General features: G+C 43.9%; 2 protein-coding genes across 12 annotated transcripts in view; one reads left to right on the top strand and one right to left on the bottom strand.

Moving 5' to 3' along the window:
- The window catches only part of RCOR2 (REST corepressor 2), a 200,387-nt gene extending 189,238 nt beyond the window's left edge, over window positions 1-11,149 (bottom strand). For 3 of the 9 annotated variants that reach the window (XM_077287652.1, XM_077287647.1, XM_077287648.1), the window contains exon 1: window positions 10,995-11,133. In XM_077287652.1, coding sequence (XP_077143767.1) covers window positions 10,995-11,101 — 107 coding nt within the window. In that variant the 5' untranslated portion in view covers window positions 11,102-11,133. Of the gene's footprint in view, window positions 1-10,994 lie in introns of all 9 variants that reach the window. The other 6 variants (XM_077287653.1, XM_077287660.1, XM_077287651.1 and 3 more) reach the window with 5 other exon arrangements.
- NAA40 (N-alpha-acetyltransferase 40, NatD catalytic subunit) overlaps window positions 10,560-24,450 on the top strand; it is a 70,079-nt gene continuing 56,188 nt past the window's right edge. For 2 of the 3 annotated variants that reach the window (XM_077287669.1, XM_077287668.1), the window contains exon 1: window positions 11,257-11,402. In XM_077287669.1, coding sequence (XP_077143784.1) covers window positions 11,397-11,402 — 6 coding nt within the window. In that variant the 5' untranslated portion in view covers window positions 11,257-11,396. Of the gene's footprint in view, window positions 10,618-11,256; window positions 11,403-24,450 lie in introns of those variants that run through there. The other variant, XM_077287670.1, reaches the window with a different exon arrangement.

Raw genomic sequence — 24,450 nt, 5'->3', positions numbered from 1 at the left:
GTCTCGTATCTTCCTGAGTGTCTTCAGTATCAGAGGAATAGGTGGAAATGCGTACAGGAGACCTTCTCCCCAGTACTGAGACAAGGCGTCTACTGCGGTGGCTCCGTCGAAAGGATTGAGCGAAAAAAATGATCTGGTCTTTGTGTTTGACCTGGTGGCAAAGAGGTCCACCTGAGGAGTTCCCCACTTCTGGCACAGACTGCTGAATACTTCTGGGTTTAGCTCCCATTCTCCGGGATGTAGAGACGTTCTGCTCAGGAAATCTGCTACCTGATTCTTGGCGCCTTCCAGGTGAACTGCCGAGATGGATTTGACAGATTTTTCTGCCCACCTGAAAATCTGGTCTGCTAAGTGTTGCAGTGGTGGATGCTTCGGACCTCCCTGGTGTCTCAGAAATGCCACTGCTGTGACATTGTCGGACAGTATTCTTACGTGTCTGCCCCTGACCTGTGATTGGGCCTGGTACAACACCTTCCAGATCGCATACAGCTCCCTGAAATTTGATGACCTTGCGGCAATCTGAGGAGACCATTCTCCCTGATAGTATGTTCTTCCTATATGACCACCCCATCCGTATTGACTGGCGTCTGTGGTAACCGTATCACAGGGATCGAGTATCCAAGGAACTCCCTCTCTCAGGTTTTCCGGTGTGGTCCACCAGGTTAGGGATCTCTTCACTGATGGGGACACAATCATCTTCCTGTCTAGGGAACTCTGTTTCCTGTTCCAAGATCCCAAGACTTCTTTCTGTAACTCCCGTGAGTGGAATTGGCTCCATTTCACACAGGGTATGCATGCTGTCATGAAGCCGAGTATCCTCATTGCCTCTCTTATGGACGGGGTACTACTTCTGAATTGCTGAATGTGCCTGATCAAGGCCTCTTGTCTGTCTTCTGGTAAGAAAGATGTTTTTAGATTGGAATCCAAAATCACCCCTAAAAATTTTATTCTGGAATCTGGGACCAGGCAGGATTTCTTCCAGTTCACAATCCACCCCAGATCCTGCAGGATGGAAAGAGTGAAGTTGAAATCTATTCTGAGGAGTTTCTCTGATCTCGCCATTATCAGAAAGTCGTCCAGATATGGTACTATGGTCATGTAGCGCCCCCACTGCCGCAGGGCTGAGGGGTACCCGGTACTGGGCCTCTGAGTCTCTGCTCTGGGGTTGTCACGGTGGCTAGACCCGGTCCGTGACCCTGCTGAGGGGCGTACAGTAATAGATGTGGATAGTGGTGGTGGTGCGGTGCAGTAAATAACGAGGACACCAGGTTGCAGTCTCTTTACCTCTTTACTGAAGGTCTCTGGGTCCTCAGTCCGGAATACGGTTCACCAGGCTGCGCAAGTCCGGCCGGTCCAATGGCACCTCCAGAGTTCTCCTTGCAGGTGGAAATCTGTGCCTTCCTGCTAGCGCTATGTGTTGTGGTCCTCCCCTGCTGTGCTTACGGGATAGTCCCCACAACTGTTGTGTCTGTTTCTCGTGTTCCCTCACAACTCGATTAGATGATCTTCTGCTAATCTTCCGTCCCTCCCAGGTGTTATGGTTGGGACGTACCCGTATGACGGGTAGGCTCGGAGCTCTTCCGGGACCCTAGAGTCGCCCCTCTCCAAAGGCTGCCCCCTATATCTGCGTAGGTGATTTAAGTGAGACAGCCCGCCTGTGACTGACTGTCCTGCCGTTGGTTTGAAGTATGGCTTAGAGCTCTGTACCTCCTCGGCGTTCCGGCCGCCGGTTGTTTACGCCTCAGTAGGATGTTGCCTCGATCTTACAGCACGACTCCTACTGGTATTTCTCCTTCTTGCGTTGATCTCGTTTCTCACTCAGCACAATAAATCTCGCTTCTTGTCCTTTCTTAGGGCACCGCCGCTATGAAGTGCAGGCGCGGTCCCGTATCTTTCTCTCTGTGCCAGGCCTCTGTCAGGATCCCACCCCTGACAGGGACCCTACCGAATCTTCCCCTGCAACACCCTCTGCCACAAGGTGTTGCCTGGTTCCAACCCAGTCAGCTTTCTCTCTAACTTCCTGCCTGACCCCCAGTTTTACCAGTATGTGAGGAGTGGCCTAATGAATAGTACCCTTAGCTCCCCCTGGAGGCTCGACTGTGAAATGTATTGGTGTATGTGATACCTGGTCAGATGAAGTCCTTCAGTGCCATCAAACGTACCATAGCCCCCCCTTAGCGGCGGAGCCACAGTACTGCAACGACCAGGACTCTGGGGCGCTGCAGTCACATTCTGGTTTCTTAGATAGGCCACAACTTCCGACATCAGTTTGGTAAATATCCTGGGCGCCGAAGCAAGCCCGAAGGGGAGACATCTGAACTGGAAGTGGTGTAATATCCCCTCGTTCATTAGGGCAAATCTTAGGAATTTTTGGTAGGAAGCGTGTATCGGGACATGATAGTATGCATTGCTTAGGTCTAAGGTGCACATCAACATGTCCTTGTCTATAAGAGGCGTTGTGGATTTTATAGATTCCATCCTGAATCTTTTGTACTGGACCAATCTGTTTAGTGGTTTTAAATTTATGATCGTCCGGGAGTCCCCAGACGGTTTCTTTATTGAAAACAAATGGGAATAATGGCCTTTGCCTCTTTCTGAGATGGGAACTGGAATAATCGCCTCTAACTCCAGCAACTCCTGAATGTTTGTCCACATGGAGGAGTCAGAGCGGACAGGGTCGGGTTACCACAAATCTTTCTGGGGGACTGCTGGAGAACTCTAGTTTGTATCCCTGAGCAATCACCTGCAGAATCCAAGGATTCTGGGATACTTTCTGCCAACCCCCTAGAAATTTTTGTAACCGACCACCCACCTTGATGTCATTTATTAGGTTTTGTTGTACCTGCACTTGGGAAGATGGAGTCTCTACCCTTTCCACCCTTGGGATAAGACCACCTTCCTAGTCTTCCTTTTCCCCCTGTAGTCTGTTTTCTGACTAGGTCGGGATCTACGAAAGGGCTGGTACTTTTTTGTATTTTCCTCCGGGAACCCCTTCTTTTTATCTGAGGCTTTTTCTAAGATGTCGTCTAGAATAGGCCCAAATACTTTATTCCCTGAGAATGGGATTCCACACAATTTATTTTTTGACTGGAGATCACCTGACCAGGTTTTTAGCCATATGGCTCTTCTGGCCACGTTAGACAAAGACTCATTTCTGGCCGCGAAGCGTACAGATTCAGCAGAAGCGTCTGCCATAAAGCCTGTTGCAACTTTAAGCAACGGCAGGGATTTAAGGATAACATCTCTGGAAGTCTTGGCTTTAAGATGATCCTCCAAATCGTCAATCCATAAATGCATTGACCGGGCTACCGATGTTGCCGCTATATTGGCCCGTATTATTGCTGTGGAGGACTCCCAAGTTCTCCTTAGCAAACCGTCCGCTTTACGATCCATAGGATCTTTTAATGCGGAGGAGTCCTCAAATGGGATTGAGGTCATCTTCGCCACTTTTGCTAGCGGAACATCAATCTTGGGAACTTCATCCCACACTTTAATGTCCTCTGGATTGTAGGGCAAACGAAGTCTAAAATCTCTGGGTATCACTAGTTTCTTCTCCGCTTCCTGCCATTCTTCCAGGATCATGGAACGGATGTGGTTGTTGACGGGAAAAACTTTTGTCACTTGGGCATGTAATCCACCAAACATCTCATCCTGGATCGAGGTTTCCTCTGGCGTGTCCTGTAGCTGCATGGTGTTACGTACAGCATAAAGAAGTTCCTCTGTGTCTGCCGCCGAGAAGAGATATCTTTTTCCTCTGCTCAATGACCCGTCTCTTTCCTCATGGTCCGACTCTTCCGAAGCCTCTCCTTCCGAAGAGGGGCTAGACTCCCTCGGCCTCTTCCGTGAGGCTTGCGGTTCCGACTGGCTTGCCTGGGGAAGATTCAAGCTCGAAATGGACGCCTGAACCTCCCCTGCCGGATCATTGTCCTCATACTGGATAGTAGCGCAGTTTGCTCATCCCCCACAATCTTGGATGTGCATGATTTGCACAATGGCTTCCGCCAATTCTCCGGAAACTTAGTGGCACATATAGGGCACTTATTTTTCCCAGATCTTTTCTTTTCAGTTGTGGGAATGGCGGGCTCTGCCTAGGATAGATAGAGATATACATAGAATACGTAGGTAGGGAAGCAGGGGGAGGAGTGAGCTTTGTGGTATGGCTCAACACAGCCCACTCACGTGCCCCTGAAGCTGGTCAGTCCCCTCAGGTCTGGTAGTCTCCTCCATAGTGAGGATAATATTACCATACAGCCGTGTGCACCCTTGTCAGGATAGCCGGCGGAAAAAAGACCCCCATAGAACGTCTATATAGGTTTTTACCTGGTTGATCCTGCCTCGTACCGTGCTCCACGCGGTTGACCGTGCTGAAAGGCCTTCCTGAAGGCCGGCACCGCCGCTGGCGTCCCCCAGTCCGACGCTCGTCGCAACCGGAAGTGATGCGGCCCGTCAACCGGAAGTGACGCGGCCGCAGGTCTTGGAGCCGGCTGCCGCGCTGAGAGCGCTTGCCAGAAATGGACGCGGCCGCATGCTGGGAACAGCCGCCGTCTGGAGATGGCCCCAGCATACCCCCCAGCAGACAGCGCCCGGACCGAGAGCCCCCAGCATGGAGGAACGGACCCTGAACCCAGGAGCAGCGCTACACTGGGGAGGCTGAGGGATCCCCCATCGCAGGCATGAGCCGCAGATATCTTGCGGCGGGGAAAGGAAAGGCTGGGCCCCCCGATCCCCACCATCTGCACAGCACCGTCGGAGGATACGCTTGCCGTTCCTATCCGCAGTGGGACAGAAAAAACACTGGTGGGTGGAGTGGGCAGGGTCCTTTTAACCGCTTGTTGTTCCTGTCCCACTGAGGGTAAGAAGGACGTCCTCCAATGGTGCTGTCAAGTGGTGGACTGGAAAACAAGTTAGATTATACTCACCCAGGGGAAGTCCCGATGCGATCCAGTCCGATGGGTGTCGCGGTCCGGCGCCTCCCATCTTCATGTGATGACGTCCTCTTCCTTGCATCCTGTCACGGCTCCTGCGCAGGCTCACTTTATCTGCCCTGTTGAGGGTAGAGCAAAGTACTGCAATGCGCAGGCGCCGGGAAAGGTCAGAGAGGCCCGGCGCCTGCGCACTGCAGTACTTTGCTCTGCCCTCAACAGGGCAGATAAAGTACGCCTGCGCAGGAGCCGCGACAGGAAGCAAAGAGGACGTCATCGCATGAAGATGGGAGGCGCTGGACCCGGACTGCGACGCCTATCAGACCGGACCGCACCGGAACCGCCCCTGGGTGAGTATGATCAAACTTGTTTTTCTTATCTTTCAGGTTACATCGGGGGGCTTATCTACACCATTAGGACTGAGCACCTATAGGTATGTGGAACCTCTGCTAGCAATTTTATTTTATTTATTTCTATCTATGCTGCTGCTAGTTTACTATAGCGGTCGATTCAGTAAGGCACTAGTTGCACTTTAGTAATTTCCTGGTCACATTACCTTGTTTTATCAATATTGTTGCACTATTTTATCTTGGCCTAAGTGTGATATTGTGTTTTATAGGGATTTAGTATTGGCCAATAGTATCAGCACGGTTGCACTTTAATATAGCACACCTTATACTATATGCAGGGATTGTAATATTGCATACACTATTTTGCACTTTTTAATGTCCAGACTATTATTATTTTAGTATAATTTTGCACTATGTGCACATATATATATACACATATATATTTAGTTGGGTATGTGCAATAAATTGGATACACTTAGTAATATCTATTTCCCTTTTTTCTTTGGTTTATTAGTTTTTTTACATACACTTTTATTACACAATTTTTGTTCACATTTGTGTTGAATTTTACACAATTTTTGTATATATATACTTTTTGCACAAATTTTTGATCAGGGATTATATTATAATACACTTGTATACATTTTCTTATAGTGCAATATTTGTGTCATATGAGTATAGGGATAATTATTTATCTTGTATATTTTGAGGTGTCCTATCATACCATTATAGTGTGCTCTATATCTATCAGCTTTATTTGTGTATATTATTAATTTTTATTGTAATATTAATAATAAAAATAATTTTAATACGGTGTCTTTGTATTGCACTTTTTCATTTGGGATGATCTATGTCTAGTAGTGCATGACATATACCTTGCATACAAGTGGTTATTTATTGGATTAACCATTAGACTTTCGACTAACCTCTGCACTATTCCGTACCTCCCACTCCCGACTACAAGACTTCTCCCGCACTGCGCCAATCCTCTGGAATGCTCTACCCCAAGATATTAGGACCATCCAGAATTTGCATAGTTTTAGGCGCTCCCTCAAAACACATTTGTTCAGGGCGGCCTATCACGTTCACTAATCAAAGTGATTTTATGTTTGTGTGTGTAGCCCATTCACTATCTCCATCTACCCCCCACCCCCTGAAGATGGCTGGACCATCATTGTAAATACATCATTGTAAATACACACCTGTACCTTGTATCTCCCCCACCTCATTGTAGATTGTAAGCTCTCACGAGCAGGGTCGTCTGATTTTGCTTTAATTATTGTATTGTTAACGTTGTTACTTACGACTGTTGTGTTTGAAACTGTTCAACTGTATAGCGCTGTGGAATATGTTGGCGCTATATAAAGATTATTATTATTTTTATCTATCTAATATCTATCTATCTATCTATCTATAGATTTATCTATTATCTATCTATAGACAGCGACCCTGGAACCCCTCTTCACCGCATGTAGCATGACAAAAACGTAGCAAACCACCACAAGAAAAAAAAAATAGCCAAAACCTGCTTTATTCTGCAGCTTCTTATCTGCCAAGAGAGCAGTTTCTGCTGCAGAAAAAAAAAACACGCTGAAAAAACGCATAGTGTGAACATAGCCTAAAGCTTCACTTTATAGAATATATATATATCTGTATTGTCATAAAAATGCATGCCTGTGTATGAATTAAGACAATTTGTGGCTCCAACGGCTACTGTGCAGTAGTCTGCTGCCACCTAAAGGAGATGAGGTTTACTAAGCTATAAGTAAATGACAAGGGACATGAGAAACATGCACAAACACTTAAAAAATGCTTGTAATTCCTCCTTTTATAGCATTATCTATGTCCTATTTAGCTGAATATTACAATAAAAAATTTTTTTGCCCTATGCAGTTGCTAACCAACCTTTACTCATCTTCCATGAGCATGTTTTTGTTGATATAAGGCTATTTTTCTATGGAATCTTTTACTTTACCATACAATGTAATGAAAAACAGGAATAATATATTTATGGGGTGGGGCTTTTTACAGTATTCAGTGTGGTAATAATGTCAAGTTACTCTGTTCTGGTGGTCAGTAAAATTTATAAATGTTGGGGGGAAATATACGGTAGCTATTTGATAACTGTTTTGTCATTTTTGGGGAGAGAAAACCAAAAATGGCAATTATTGCATTTTATTTCTTTTCTTTTATTAAAAAGGTGGTGGTTTTTTTTTTCATTTCTTTTTCCCTTGGGGTGCTTGATCCTGCAGTCACTTGTGATTGCCTTTTAATGGGAACCTGTCAGCAGGATTGGGCACAGTAAGGCTACTTTCACATTAGCGTCGTGCACTGCACGTCGCTATGCGTCGTTCTGTAGAAAAAACGCATCCTGCAAAATTGCTTGCAGGATGCGTTTTTTTCTCCATAGACTTGAATTAACGATGCAGTGCGACGCATTGCCACACGTCGCAACCGTCGTGTGACGGTTGCGTCGGACCGTCGGCACAAAAAAAAGTTGCATGTAACGTTTTTTTGTGCGTCGATAGCGTCTTTTCTGACCGCGCATGCGCGGCCGGAACTCCGCCCCCGCGCACATCATAATGGGGCAGCGGATGCGATGTAAAACAGCATCCGCTGCCCCCGTTGTGCGGCGCTTCCACACTATACGTCAGCGCGCTGCAACGTCGCATAGCGACGTGCAGTGCACGACGCTAGTGTGAAAGTAGCCTAAGTCCTGATTCACACTTCCGTCTTTCTTTTTCCATCACAATGCGTCGTTTTGTGAAAAAAAAACGGATCCAGCAAATATTTCTGCTGGATCCGTTTTTTTCTCATAGACTTGTATTATCCGTCGTGCGCTGGATCCGTCGTAAAGTTGCTATCCGTCGAGCAGAGACAACGCACAGAGGAACGTTTTTTGTGTACGTCGGAAAACCGCTCATTGACGGATCCTACGCTGTTCGTCGTTGGCTATAATGGAAGCATATGGACGCAGGATCCGTCTCTGACTGTCAAAAGCAGGAATCCAGCGACGGATACCGTCTTTTGAAACTGAGCATGCTCGGAAGAATTTCCAGTCAGGGAAATTCTCTCTCGCTCTCTTTTTACTATTGATGCTGCCTATGCGAGCATCAGGAAGGCCACGGGAAAGCTGCAGGGGACGCCGGAAGGTAAGAATATCACGATTCTTTAATTTGTTTTGTTATTTTTATCATGGGTTGTGTATGCGTTTTCGCAGTGGAAAAACGCGGCGAAGACGCATACACAACATGTGCACATAACCTTGACGGATCCGTCAAAAAAACAGACCCAGTGCATCCGTTTTTTTACAATCAACACAGGATCCATCTTTCCAACATTTTGACGGATTGTGACTGATTGTAAAAAACGGAAGTGTGAAAGAGGCCTAACCTACAATGTCAGTTTGGCGCAGTTATACTGAGTAAAATGATACTTTGGTGATGAAATCCGTCTTGTGGTTGTTGTTTAATCTTTATTTTCAGTTAATAAGATTCTTGCGCTCTGGGGCGGCCTTTATGTGGTGCTGATTACATATTCATCTGTATGGCTTATGACAGGTCACTGATCCCTCACTAATCTGCCCCCTATTTTACATACTGAAAATTATATGTACTTAAGGAAAAATAAATAAAAATTCAGCAGGCAGGCGCCGGAGCATGATCGCATGTATAATGGTTTTATTTGCTGATATAAATTTATTTAGAAAAAAAAAAAAAATTTGTCTCAAAATAGCATCAGCCTTGCTTGCGCAGTAGCATCCATCAGCGATCGATAGATTTGACTGCGCAGGCGTCTACATCTTAAGAAAAGAATTGTCTCCATGAAGATGGTGACAGCAGCGCCTGCACAGTAGCATCTATCGTATTGCAAATAAACAATTTAATGCATATCATAGATGCGATCCTGCTGCAGCCCAGGTGCCACATGCCTGCTGAATGTGATTTTTTTTCTTCAATACATATAATATTCAGTATGTAAAATAGGGGGTGGGTCAGTGACCTGTCAGAAGCCATACTAATGAATACCTAATCAGAGACCACATCCCCACAGGCTGCCAGAGCACCAGAATGTCATTAACTGAAAATAAAGATGAAACAAGAACCACAAGACAGATTTCATCACCAAGTATATCATTGTAATCAGTATAAGGGTATGTGTCCACGTTCAGGAAACGCTGCGTTTTTGACGCAGTGTTGAGCCGCAGCGTCAAAAACGCAGCGTCCAGATGTTACAGCATAGTGGAGGGGATTTAATGAAATCCCGACTCCACTGTGCACTAAAAAACGCATACGTTTTTCCTGCAAAAACGCACATGCGGTGCATTTTTTCAGAACGCAGCATGTTGCTACAATGAGCAAAACACGCAGGATCACTGCAGGTGACCTGCCAGTGACCTCAGGTGCATTTTTGGTCAGGATTTTACCTGCATAAAATCCAGACCAAAGCCTGAAGCAAACCTGAACGTGGACACATACCCTAAGGGTATGTGTCCACATTCAGGATTGCATCAGGATTTGGTCAGGATTTTCCATCAGTATTTGTAAGCCAAAACCAGGAGTGGAACACTTAGAGGAAAAGTATAATAGAAACATATGCACCACTTCTGCATTTATCACCCACTCCTGGTTTTGGCTTACAAATCCTGATGGAAAATCCTGACCAAATCCTGATGCAATCCTGAACGTGGACACATACCCTTACAGCGCCGACCTGACCCTGTCTGTAGGTTATTGAGCACAATCCTGCTGACAGGTTCCCTTTAAGCGATGCCAATGTCTAAGGGTATGTGTCCATGTTCAGGATTGCATCAGGATTTGGTCAGGATTTTCCATCAGTATTTGTAAGCCAAAACCAGGAGTGGGTGATAAATGCAGAAGTTGTGCATATGTTTCTATTATACTTTTCCTCTAATTGTTCCACTCCTGGTTTTGGCTTACAAATACCGATGAAAAATCCTGACCAAATCCTGATGCAATCCTGAACGTGGACACATACCCTTACACGTTCGAAACATGAATCTTCAAGAGGACCTGGCACTTGCCATGCATACCATATGTAATTATTTTTTTTAACCTAGTGTAACTGGTGATGTTCTCCTGAATCTGCCATTATTTTTTGTTCCTGAAGTTTCAGTTAACTTCCCCCCTCTCCGGGTCCAACATGGAGTCTCCGCTGCTGCTCCTTGGGTCTTATCGTCCACAGCCCATTGCTGAACTCTGCCCAAGCTGACAGCACCAGCCCCTGCGCTCAGTGATTGGCTGCAGCGCTGTCGACGTGACATAAGCTCTGGAGACAATAACTGACACAGGGAGCAGCAGCGGAGACTCGGTGCCGGATCCAAGGTGGGCGAGTAAGGGACAGGGTTTGGGTTTTTATTTTTTAATCAAAAGTGGTGACAGTTTACAAACCTGTAAAGCCCCCTTAAGCCACGCCTTCTGTCCAATAAGCCACACCTCCTTGACCTGCACAGCACAAAAATTGTCTATTTTTTCTGAATTATAAAACATGGTGCGCACACTCCAGAAATAAGGGGACTAATAATAAATCTGTCCCATTTTCTGAGAGTCTTTAAGACATGCCAGGTGAGATGGCAAAAGACGGCCATGACAGTCCCTTCCTACACAGATATTCTCCTCGGAAACGCAGCATATGACTCCCAGGGAACAATGCTCCACACATCCTTCACTAATACTAGAGAAAGAAGCAAATTGCCGCTTACATGTGGTGGTCAGCCGGCTGTACCTCACAGTTACCTAGGTTACATCTCACCACTAGCTCCATGGAAACAAGCACCCCAAAGTGGCGCTGCGCCAACTGCCACCTCATAGTCTTATCACTCCATGACGTGACGTCACGCCCGCCGCGTTCCCTCACCCAGACAAAGACTCAGACAGAGTGGGCGGGATCTCTCAGTTTCCCCGCCAACTGCTAACGAGGTTTGAAACGCAGACGCAGGTCACGCTTTGCGTTCCATTCAGCTTCGCTATGCCGCGAGCTACACAAGTGGGCGTGCTGGGTCCAGTGCGTGATGATATCATCACTAAGCCCCCTTACCCTGCTCTTCTCCCCCTCCAGCACCGAACCGAACCGGGATTGAGAGTCTTACGTCACCGGCTACGTCATGGGGGTGAGGAGGGAGGGGACATGGGCAATGGAAGAGGTTGGGGGTAGTTGTCTTGATTGTGGCAGATGGTCTTCGATGCCGGTATATAATGGGGGGCAGCAGATTGTGTCCCCGAGCACTGGCCGTGGCTTTTACTTGCGGTTTGGGGCTATTGTCAGCCGGAGTGAGAGCGGCGGTGGCTGTGCTCCTGGTGCAGGGATGTGTGTATATATAGAGGATGTGATCCATAGGGTCTGTACATATAGAGGATGTAATCTATAGTCTGTGCACAATGTATATAGAGGATGTGATCTATAGGGTCTGTACATATAGAAGATGTAATCTATAGTCTGTACACAGTGTATATAGAGGATGTGATCTATAGGGTCTGTACATATAGAAGATGTAATCTATAGTCTGTACACAGTGTATATAGAGGATGTGATCTATAGGGTCTGTACATATAGAAGATATAATCTATAGTCTGTACACAGTGTATATAGAGGATGTGATCTATAGGGTCTGTACATATAGAAGATATACCGTAATCTATAGTCTGTACACAGTGTATATAGAGGATGTGATCTATAGGGTCTGTACATATAGAAGATATACCGTAATCTATAGTCTGTACACAGTGTATATAGAGGATGTGATCTATAGGGTCTGTACATATAGAAGATATAATCTATAGTCTGTACACAGTGTATATAGAGGATGTGATCTATAGGGTCTGTACATATAGAAGATATACCGTAATCTATAGTCTGTACACAGTGTATATAGAGGATGTGATCTATAGGGTCTGTACATATAGAAGATGTAATCTATAGTCTGTACACAGTGTATATAGAGGATGTGATCTATAGGGTCTGTACATATAGAAGATATAATCTATAGTCTGTACACAGTGTATATAGAGGATGTGATCTATAGGGTCTGTACATGTAGAAGATGTAATCTATAGTCTGTACACAGTGTATATAGAGGATGTGATCTATAGGGTCTGTACATATAGAAGATATAATCTATAGTCTGTACACAGTGTATATAGAGGATGTGATCTATAGGGTCTGTACATGTAGAAGATGTAATCTATAGTCTGTACACAGTGTATATAGAGGATGTGATCTATAGGGTCTGTACATATAGAATATATAATCTATAGTCTGTACACAGTGTATATAGAGGATGTGATCTATAGGGTCTGTACATATAGAAGATATAATCTATAGTCTGTACACAGTGTATATAGAGGATGTGATCTATAGGGTCTGTACATATAGAAGATATACCGTAATCTATAGTCTGTACACAGTGTATATAGAGGATGTGATCTATAGGGTCTGTACATATAGAAGATATACCGTAATCTATAGTCTGTACACAGTGTATATAGAGGATGTGATCTATAGGGTCTGTACATATAGAAGATATAATCTATAGTCTGTACACAGTGTATATAGAGGATGTGATCTATAGGGTCTGTACATATAGAAGATATACCGTAATCTATAGTCTGTACACAGTGTATATAGAGGATGTGATCTATAGGGTCTGTACATATAGAAGATGTAATCTATAGTCTGTACACAGTGTATATAGAGGATGTGATCTATAGGGTCTGTACATATAGAAGATATAATCTATAGTCTGTACACAGTGTATATAGAGGATGTGATCTATAGGGTCTGTACATATAGAAGATGTAATCTATAGTCTACACAGTGTATATAGAGGATGTGATCCATAGGGTCTGTGCACACTGTATATAGTGGATGTAATCTATATGGTCTGTACACAGTGTATATAGAGGATGTGATCTATAGGGTCTGTACATATAGAAGATATACCGTAATCTATAGTCTGTACACAGTGTATATAGAGGATGTGATCCATAGGGTCTGTACATATAGAGGATGTAATCTATAGTCTGTACACAGTGTATATAGAGGATGTGATCTATAGGGTCTGTACATATAGAAGATATAATCTATAGTCTGTACACAGTGTATATAGAGGATGTGATCTATAGGGTCTGTACATATAGAAGATGTAATCTATAGTCTGTACACAGTGTATATAGAGGATGTGATCTATAGGGTCTGTACATATAGAAGATATAATCTATAGTCTGTACACAGTGTATATAGAGGATGTGATCTATAGGGTCTGTACATATAGAAGATATACCGTAATCTATAGTCTGTACACAGTGTATATAGAGGATGTGATCTATAGGGTCTGTACATATAGAAGATATAATCTATAGTCTGTACACAGTGTATATAGAGGATGTGATCTATAGGGTCTGTACATATAGAAGATATACCGTAATCTATAGTCTGTACACAGTGTATATAGAGGATGTGATCTATAGGGTCTGTACATATAGAAGATATACCGTAATCTATAGTCTACACAGTGTATATAGAGGATGTGATCCATAGGGTCTGTGCACACTGTATATAGTGGATGTAATCTATATGGTCTGTACACAGTGTATATAGAGGATGTGATCTATAGGGTCTGTACATATAGAAGATATAATCTATAGTCTGTACACAGTGTATATAGAGGATGTGATCTATAGGGTCTGTACATATAGAAGATGTAATCTATAGTCTGTACACAGTGTATATAGAGGATGTGATCCATAGGGTCTGTACACAGTGTATATAGAGGATGTAATCTATAGGATCTGTACACAGTGTATATAGAGGATGTGATCCATAGGGTCTGTACATATAGAGGATGTAATCTATAGTCTGTACACAGTGTATAGATGATGTAATCTATAGGGTCTGTACATACTGTATATAGTGGATGTAATCTATAGGGTCTGTACATACTGTATATAGTGGATGTAATCTATAGGGTCTGTACATACTGTATATAGTGGACATAATCTATAGGGTCTGTACATATAGAGGATGTAATCTATATAGTTAATTCATATACACTGAGTGCAGAATTATTAGGCAAGTTGTATTTTAGAGGATTATTTTTATTATTGATCAACAACTATGTTCTCAGTCAACCCAAAAGACTCGTAAATATCAAAGCTTAATATTTTTGGAAGTTGGAGTGTTTGTTTTTTTTATATTTGGCTATCTTAGGAGGATATGTTTGTGCAGGTAACTATTACTGTGCAGAATTATTAGGCAACTTAATAAAAACCAAATATGTTCCCATCTCACTTGTTTGTTTTCACCAGGTAAACCAATATAACTGCACAAAATTTAGAAATAAACATTTCTGATATGCAAAAACAAAACCCCCCAAAATTAGTGACCAATATAGCCACCTTTCTTTATGATGACACCAGCAGCCTTCCATCCATAGATTCCATCAGTTGCTTGATCTGTTTACAACCAACATTGCGTGCAGCAGCCACCACAGCCTCCCAGACACTGTTCTGAGAGGTGTACTGTTTTCCCTCCCTGTATATCTCACATTTTATGAGGGACCACAGGTTCTCTTTGGGGCTCAGATCAGGTGAACAAGGGGGCCATGTCATTATTTTTTCTTCTTTGAGACCTTTACTGGCCAGCCACGCTGTGGAGTACTTGGAGGCATGTGATGGAGCATTGTCCTGCTTGAAAATCATGTTTTTCTTGAACGATACTGACTTCTTCCTGTACCACTGCTTGAAGAAGTTGTCTTCCAGAAACTGGCAGTAGGTCTGGGAGTTGAGCTTCACTCCATCCTCAACCGGAAAAGGTCCCACAAGTTCATCTTTGATGATACCAGCCCATACCAGGACCCCACCTCTACCTTGCTGGCGTCTGAGTCGGAGTGGAGCTCTCTGCCCTTTACTGATCCAGCCTCTGGCCCATCCATCTGGCCCATCAAGAGTCACTCTCCTTTCATCAGTCCATAAAACCTTTGAAAAGTCAGTCTTAAGATATTTCTTGGCCCAGTCTTGACGTTTTATGTTATGTTTCTTGTTCAAAGATGGTCGTTTCTCAGCCTTCCTTAGCTTGGCCATGTCCCTGAGTATCGCACACCTTGTGCTTTTTGTTACTCCAATAACGTTGCAGCTCTGAAATATGGCAAAACTGGTGGCAAATGGCATCTTGGCAGCTTCACGCTTGATTTTCCACAATTCATGGGCAGTTATTTTGCACCTTTTTTGCCCAACGCACTTCTTGTGACCCTGTTGGCTATTTGCCATGAAACGCTTGATTGTTCGGTGATCACGCTTCAAAAGTTTGGCAATTTCAAGACTGCTGCATCCCTCTGCAAGAGATCTCACAATTTTGGACTTTTCAGGGGCCGTCAAATCTCTCTTCTGACCCATTTTGCCAAAGGAAAGGAAGTTGCCTAATAATTAAGCACACCTTATATAGGGTTTTGATGTCATTAGAGAACACCCCTCCTCATTACAGACATGCACATCACCTGATTTACGTAATTGGTAGTTGGCTCTCAAGCCTGAACAGCTTGGAGTAGGACAACATGTATAAAAAGTATCATGTGATCAAAATACAACTTGCCTAATAATTCTGCACACAGTGTAGATGATGTAATCTATAGGGTCTGTACACACTGTATATAGCGGATGTAATCTATAGGGTCTCTACATGTGGCGGATGTAATCTATAGGGTTTGTACACACTGTATATAGCACATGTGATCTATAGGGTCTGTACATGTAGAGGATGTAATCTATAGGGTCTGTACATATAGTGTGTATATAATCTATAGGGTCTGTACACAGTGTATATAGGGGATCTAATCTTTAGGGTCTGTACGTATGGTGTGTGTATCTAATATATAGGGTCTGTACACATTGTGTAGGATCACATCTATAAGGTGTGTGTATATAGGGGATCTAACATATATGGTCTGCATGTAGTGTATATGTATAGGGTATGTAAATACAGTTTGTGTTTAGGGGAATGCAATATACAGAGGATGTACATTTAGCTGGTTTAATCTATAGGATCTGTACATACTGTAGTATGTATAGGGGATGTAATAGGGTTTGTACATATAGTGTGTAGCGGAGCAAATCTATAAGGTCTGCACAAAGTGCGTATATAGGGAATCTAATGTATAGAGTCTGCACATACAATGTCTATAGAGGATCTAAACTATAGGGTCTATATACACACACCGTAAAAATTAGATCCCCTGTATACACACTGTACCAACCCTATCGATTACATCTTCAATACATACTATATACAGTATACAGACCTAATAGATCCCCTATACACACTATATGTATATACACTATAGATTAGATCCCTATACACACGGTTTGTACGGACCCTATAGATTAGATCCATATATACACTACATGTAGACCCTATAGATTAGATTCCCTGTATACACACTTTGTGCAGACCTTATAGATTTGTTCCACTACACACCCTATTACATCCCCTACACACACTATGTACAGATCCTATATATTAGATTCCCTATACGCACACTATAGAGTATATATTATACTTTTTTTTTTCTACATTGCAACACCAAGAAGGAAAATCATGAAATTATGGAACTTGCAGTATGCAGACAGGTTACTGCTGTATACATGATGAAGAAATGGAAACCACATTTTCAATTTATTCAGTATCTGGTATAAGCGTCACGTGCAGAAATCCCCGCACTTACAGCCTTGGCCGCTATATATGAGGCTAGTAATGGTCAGCTGAGGAATGTTCAGCTGTGCTGAATTCACTTGGGTACAGAAATCATCAAGATCCGCTGCTGGCAGCAAAGTGTAGTCACCGACCAATGAGGTCCCAGATGTGCTCGATGGGAGACAAGTCTGGAGACGCTGCAGCCATGGGCGCACATTCAGGCCACTAACAAGATTGAGGAACATGTGGGCTGGCGTCATGTTGAAAAATTGCTCCTGGGACACGTTGGAGAAATTGCTGTACCACTGGTCCAACAACCAAATCGATATAAGAGAAGAATCAGATGGTTTATGAGTTGGACGAGGATGGCATCGCAGTACTCGGACTGGCCACTGACTCCCCTGACCCAAGTGTGACAGCTGCATAGAGACACACTTGTGGAAGGAGAGCCAACTGCCAGTTTGAGCGTTGCAATCCTCATCCGAGTTATACAGTTTTCGGACTCTTCCCTAACGCCGAGCTGTTAGTGCAGCTGAAATGAAGACTAGAGGGGTCCGGCTACCGTACACCATAATCCTGGGAGTAGGACTGGTGTGACGTTCCCTCATGAAGGACTCTTCATAGATGGCCTCCAGACCAAACACCCACAATAAGTGCATCCAAGATCAAAGTGGGACTCCTCACTGAAGCGGATAGACCTCCATTCCAGCCACTGTAGACAACGCCATCAGGCCACCATTCATAGCAGCCAAGGCTATAAGTGCCGGGAGTTTGAATAAATCAAGATGTTTGGAAAACTTTGTTTCCATTTTTTTTTTCATCATTTTGTTTATCGGTAACATGTCTATCCATCATGGAAACTCGATAATTCTAAGTTTTTCTTCCTTTTTGGAGATACACTGAAAGTGCGTGTGGATATATAGATAATATTTTATATTATGCATATGGGATGTGTGTACACAGGAAATCTATACTAAATAATTAGTAATTTATTTCTATAGCACCAACATATTCCGCAGCACTTTACATTTTAGAGAGGACTTGAACAGACAATAAAGACATTACAGAATAACAATCACATAAATCAGTTAGTAGCTAAAAATAATACATACTGTATTTTTTCCCTTTGCAAAATTCTTATTTGTTTTTGCCTCCATTTTCTGACGCCCTTAACTTTATATTTCTATCAATGGACCTGTGTGAATGCTTGTACAATGCTTACAAGTAGTATTCAACCCCCTGCAGATTTAGCAGGTTTAATAAGATGCAAATAAGTTAGAGCCATCAAACAAGAGCAGGATTTATTAACAGATGCATAAATCTTACAAACCAAAAAGTTTTGTTGCTCAGTTAAATTTTTATAAATTTTAAACATAAAAGTGTGGGTCAATTATTCTTCAACCCCTAGGTTTAATATTTTGTGGAATAACCTTTGTTTGCAATTACAGCTAATAATCGTCTTTTATAAGACCTGATCAGGCCGGCACAGGTCTCTGGAGTTATCTTGGCCCACTCCTCCATGCAGATCTTCTCCAAGTTATCTAGGTTCTTTGGGTGTCTCATGTGGACTTTAATCTTGAGCTCCTTCCACAAGTTTTCAATTGGGTTAAGGTCAGGAGACTGACTAGGCCACTGCAACACCTTGATTTTTTGCCTCTTGAACCAGGCCTTGGTTTTCTTGGCTGTGTGCTTTGGGTCGTTGTCTTGTTGGAAGATGAAATGACGACCCATCTTAAGATCCTTGATGGAGGAGCGGAGGTTCTTGGCCAAAATCTCCAGGTAGGCCGAGCTATCCATCTTCCCATGGATGCGGACCAGATGGCCAGGCCCCTTGGCTGAGAAACAGCCCCACAGCATGATGCTGCTACCACCATGCTTGACTGTAGGGATGGTATTCTTGGGGTCGTATGCAGTGCCATCCAGTCTCCAAACGTCACGTGTGTGGTTGGCACCAAAGATCTCGATCTTCGTCTCATCAGACCAGAGAACCTTGAACCAGTCAGTCTCAGAGTCCTCCAAGTGATCATGAGCAAACTGTAGACGAGCCTTGACATGGCGCTTTGAAAGTAAAGGTACCTTACAGGCTCGTCTGGAACGGAGACCATTGCGGTCGAGTACGTTACTTATGGTATTGACTAAAACCAATGTCCCCACTGCCATGAGATCTTCCCGGAGCTCCTTCCTTGTTGTCCTTGGGTTAGCCTTGACTCTTCGGACAAGCCTGGCCTCGGCACGGGAGGAAACATTCAAAGGCTGTCCAGGCCGTGGAAGGCTAACAGTAGTTCCATAAGCCTTCCACTTCTGGATGATGCTCCCAACAGTGGAGACAGGTAGGCCCAACTCCTTGGAAAGGGTTTTGTACCCCTTGCCAGCCTTGTGACCCTCCACGATCTTGTCTCTGATGGCCTTGGAATGCTCCTGTGTCTTTCCCATGTTGACCATGTATGAGTGCTGTTCACAAGTTTGGGGAGGGTCTTAAATAGTCAGAAAAGGCTGGAAAAAGAGATAATTAATCCAAACATGTGAAGCTCATTGTTCTTTGTGCCTGAACTACTTCTTAATACTTTAGGGGAACCAAACAGAATTCTGGTGGGTTGAGGGGTTGAATAATAAATGACCCTCTGAAAAGACTTTTCACAATTTAAAGAAAAAATAAACAAAGAAATAACATTCTTTTTTGCTGCAGTGCATTTCACACTTCCAGGCTGATCTACAGTCACAATGCCAAGTTAATTCCAAATGTGTAAACCTGCTAAATCTGCAGGGGGTTGAATACTACTTGTAGGCACTGTATGTTTGTTGTTTTATTTTTTTTACTTGCTGTTTTTATTGATACATTATTGGGGAACATACAAAGTTTTGACTTTTTTTTTTTTATGTATTTTTTGAGCGGTAGTGCAGCGACGGAAAAATGACAGTTCAGGTGTTGAAATAATTTTCTGTTTGGTGTTTAACATTAATTTTTTATAATCTGTGAATGTAATTATTTGATATTTTGATCTGACCAATATTTATTCTCCTTCATCTTTGTTTTCGAAATGCTGAATGGTGGATGATGCAAACTTTGAGATTTTTATTTCAGCATCGTGGTTACATATGATCACTTTGCCAGGGAGGTGCAGCAAATGAAAGCTGGTTTGTTTAGATGATGCTGTCCATGACTGATGGTGGTATAGTTAAAAGGCTGGGACTTTTATACCAGTGGTCTATCCTTATGCCTCATCAGATGTCCGATTATCACGTACAAGTTTTTTTCCTTTCTCGCGGATGGCACTTGTACGTGTGCTGGTCTATGGGGCCTTTCACATCTATGTGATTATTCACTGACCTAGCAGTCTGCAGAAAGTTGTAGAAACATGTCAGATCAAAATTGGCAAGTCAATGAGTCTGAAAAAAATCGGACCGCACTCAGATGCCATGCCAAAGGAGAAGGTGGAGAAACGTTTTTCTTTTTTCTCCACGTAGCTGCGCCACAATAAATTAGTGTGTGGAAGCGGTAAGGCTACTTTCACACTAGCGTTGTAAGACGCACGACGAATTGCGGCGCACCGACGCAAGCAGTGAAATCGCCGTACAACGGGGGGCAGCAGATGCAGTTTTTCAACTCATCCGCTGCCCCATTGTGAGGTGCGGGGAGGCGGGGGCGGAGTTCCGGCCGCGCATGCGCGGTCGGAAATGGCGGACACGACGCACCAAAAAACGTTACATGCAACGTTTTTTGGTGCCGACGGTCCGACGCAACCGTCGCATGACGGTTGCGACGTGTGGCAATGCGTCGCAAATGTTAGTCTATGGAGAAAAAACGCATCCTGCAAGCACTTTTGCAGGATGCGTTTTTTATCCACAACGACGCATTGCGACGGAGGCCAAACGACGCTAGTGTGAAAGTAGCCTAAGAAACATCCAGAGGCCTCTCTAACTCGTGCGCGAGAAAAGTGAAATCTTAAATATTTTGATCCTCTGACTTTTCATTTTTATTAGTGTTTTAATTTTCTTTTGTTTAGGGGGGGTGTTATAAAGTGTATATATATGTACTTACCGTATTTCTCGCTTTGTAAGGCTAGTTTCACACTAGCGTTTACCTGATCTGCGGCGGGCTGCGGACTTCCTTCGTGAAGCCCCGCCCTCCGCCGCTAGCTCCGCCTACTTCTGCATGCGGCTTGTGTACCTATATTTAACATTAGGTACGCAGGTCCTGCCGCAGTATGCGGATGGTGCCGCATGCGGCGTTTTGACGCTGCAGATAAAAAAAAATGCTACAGGCTGCATCCTACGCTGGTAGCTGCAGTGTCAAAACGCCGCATGCGGCAGCCTCCGCATACAGCCACACGACCTGCGTACCTAATGTTAAATATAGGTACACAGGCCGCATGCCGGCCGCATGCAGAAGTAGGCGGAGCTAGCGGCGGAGGGCGGGGCTTCACGGAGGAAGTCCGCAGCCCTCCGCAGCTGCTCCATACGCAAGTGTGAAACCGGCCTAAGACTCACTTTTTTTCCCCAAAATTTGGGGGGGAATGGGGGTGCGTCTTACAATGCGGATATACCATTTACCAGCACTGTTGCAGGCTGGGATGAGGGGGTGTCCGCCACTGCCCAGGTTGATGCTGGTGCTGCGGGGGGGGGCTCTCCCGACATTTTGTGAAAGGCCAGAGCCCCCCGGCAGTTCATCCATGCTTTCCTGTGCGGTGTACTTCGGGAAAATGGCTGCCGGGATTCGGCGCATGCTCAGATGGAGATCTCGGCACCAAGATCTCGAGAGATGAGATTTCAGCGCTGAGGAAAGCATGGACGAACTGCCGGGGGCTCTGGCCTTTCACAAAATGTCGGCAGCAGAGCCCCCCCGCAGCACCAGAGATGCCAGCTCCACCAGAGACCCCCCCCCGCGGCACAGGACACCTGCACACCCCCTCATCCCAGCCTGCAGCAACGCTCCACTCCTGCCTCCTCCAGCAGCGACCATGGGATCCTGCTACACCGCAGCCACCGACCCCCGGCAAGCAATATAAAACGCATGGATTATAAGAAGGACCACCATTTTATTTAAAAAGAAGTTGTTTTCCTATTTTTCTCAGCAAAATTTGGGGTGCGTCTTATAATCCGGAGCATCTTACAAAGCGAACAATATGGTATATACTACCACTATTATACTTGGTCCAGAATAGACTCTTTTTTATATTCACAAGGTCTGATAAGTAGAGTTATAATATCCGTATTCAGGATCTCTTTACATCAGGTCATTCACCTATCTTACTTTCTTTATCTGATATTTTCCTGAAAGGCACTGATATTTTATGGAAATTTCCAACTTATTTGACAAAAGATGAGAATTTTCAAAGGATTATTAAAAGATGGTGGCTTGAATTTAGTTTAAACAATAAGGAACATGAAGAGGATCCCCCATTTATAATGGGGCCCGTAAAAGCCTTATTAAGAGGCAGAATAATGAGATATGTAAGAACTATAGAAAATAAAACGCTAGCGGCTTTCAAAAAGGCAAGCAAAGAAACGAGACGTTCATATACAATCTACTTAAAATATCCCAATATAATGAATCGTGATAGGTGGGTGAAAGCAAAATTGTAATTTGATTTATGGTTGGAAGATTAAAGGGACAGCAGAAATCAGCTGAATTCTTTAAATATGTGAATAAGGCAGGATCAATTCTGGCTAAGATGGCCCATTGAAAGAGATTCATAACTTATATTAACAGCCTGAGGGACTCTGGTGGAAAACGACAAAATGACCCCCCAAAAATAAATGAAACTCAATTTTACTCAACGCTTTATAAACAAGATAAAGTAGATGAAGAAGAGAGTGAATGTTTTCTAAATACACTGGCATTGCCTACCATAAATGATTCAGATAAGGATACACTTAATGCACTGATAAAAGAGGAGGTGGTTAGGACAATAAAAAATATTAAAAGATAAAAAAAGCCCTGGCTCTGATGGGCTCACTGGTGAGCTCTATAAATTATTAAATGAAGATCTTGCACCAACTTTGATAAAAGTATTTAATCACACGTTACAAGAAAAAATTCTCCTAAAATCAGGAAATCTGGCATACAAGAAGTTGCTACATAAACATGGAAAAGATGTAATGGATCCTGGTTCTTATAGACCCATAGCCAAGGCAAACAGGATCATGGGGTGCATTAAAAAAAGGTCTGGAAACACATGATGAGAGCATTATACTGCCTCTGTACAAATCCCTAGTTAGACCGCACATGGAGTACTGTGTACAGTTTTGGGCACCGGTGCTCAGGAAGGATATAATGGAACTAGAACGAGTACAAAGGAGGGCAACACAATTAACCCCTTTCTGACATCGGACGTACTATCCCGTCGAGGTGGGGTGGGCCCCCATGACCACGGACGGGATAGTACGTCCAGCGCGATCGGTGGCGCTCACGGGGGGAGCGCGGCCGATCGCGGCCGGGTGTCAGCTGCCTATCGCAGCTGACATCCGGCACTATGTGCCAGGAGCAGTCACGGACCGCTCCCGGCACATTAACCCCCGGCACACCGCGATCAAACATGATCGCGATGTGCCGGCGGTGCAGGGAAGCATCGCGCAGGGAGGGGGCTCCCTGCGGGCTTCCCTGAGCCCCCCGCAGCAACGCGATGTGATCGCGTTGCTGCGAGGGTCTTGCCTCCCTCTCTGCCTGCTCCAGACCCGGATCCAAGATGGCCGCGGATCCGGGTCCTGCAGGGAGGGAGGTGGCTTCACAGAAGCCTGCTCAGAGCAGGCACTGTGAAGCAGCCTGCACTTCTCTCAGATCGGTGATCTGTCAGAGTGCTATGCAAACTGGCAGATCACCGATCTGTATTGTCCCCCCCCTGGGGCAAAGTAAAAAAGTAAAAAAAAATTTTTCCAAATGTGTAAAAAAAAATAAAAAAAAATATTCCAAAATAATGAAAAAAAAAAATATTATTCCCATAAATACATTTCTTTATCTAAATAATAAAAAAAAAACAATAAAAGTACACATATTTAGTATCGCCGCGTCCGTAACGACCCGACCTATAAAACTGGCCCACTAGTTAACCCCTTCAGTAAACACCGTAAGAAAAAAAAAAAAAAAACGAGGCAAAAAACAACGCTTTATTATCATACCGCCGAACAAAAAGTGGAATAACACGCGATCAAAAAGACAGATATAAATAACCATGGTACCGCTGAAAGCGTCATCTTGTCCCGCAAATAACGAGCCGCCATACAGCATGATCAGCAAAAAAATAAAAAAGTTATAGTCCTGAGAATAAAGCGATGCAAAAATAATTATTTTTTCCATAAAATAGTTTTTATCGTATAAAAGCGCCAAAACATAAAAAAATAATATAAATGAGGTATCGCTGTAATCGTACTGACCCGACGAATAAAACTGCTTTATCAATTTTACCAAACGCGGAACGGTATAAACGCCTCCCCCAAAAGAAATTCATGAATAGCTGGTTTTTGGTCATTCTGCCTCA

The sequence above is a fragment of the Ranitomeya variabilis genome, chromosome 2 (assembly GCF_051348905.1).
Source record: "Ranitomeya variabilis isolate aRanVar5 chromosome 2, aRanVar5.hap1, whole genome shotgun sequence".
Lineage (NCBI taxonomy): Eukaryota > Metazoa > Chordata > Amphibia > Anura > Dendrobatidae > Ranitomeya > Ranitomeya variabilis.
The sequence above is the reverse complement of the archived record's forward strand: the minus strand, read 5'-3'. Positions and strand labels throughout refer to the sequence as shown.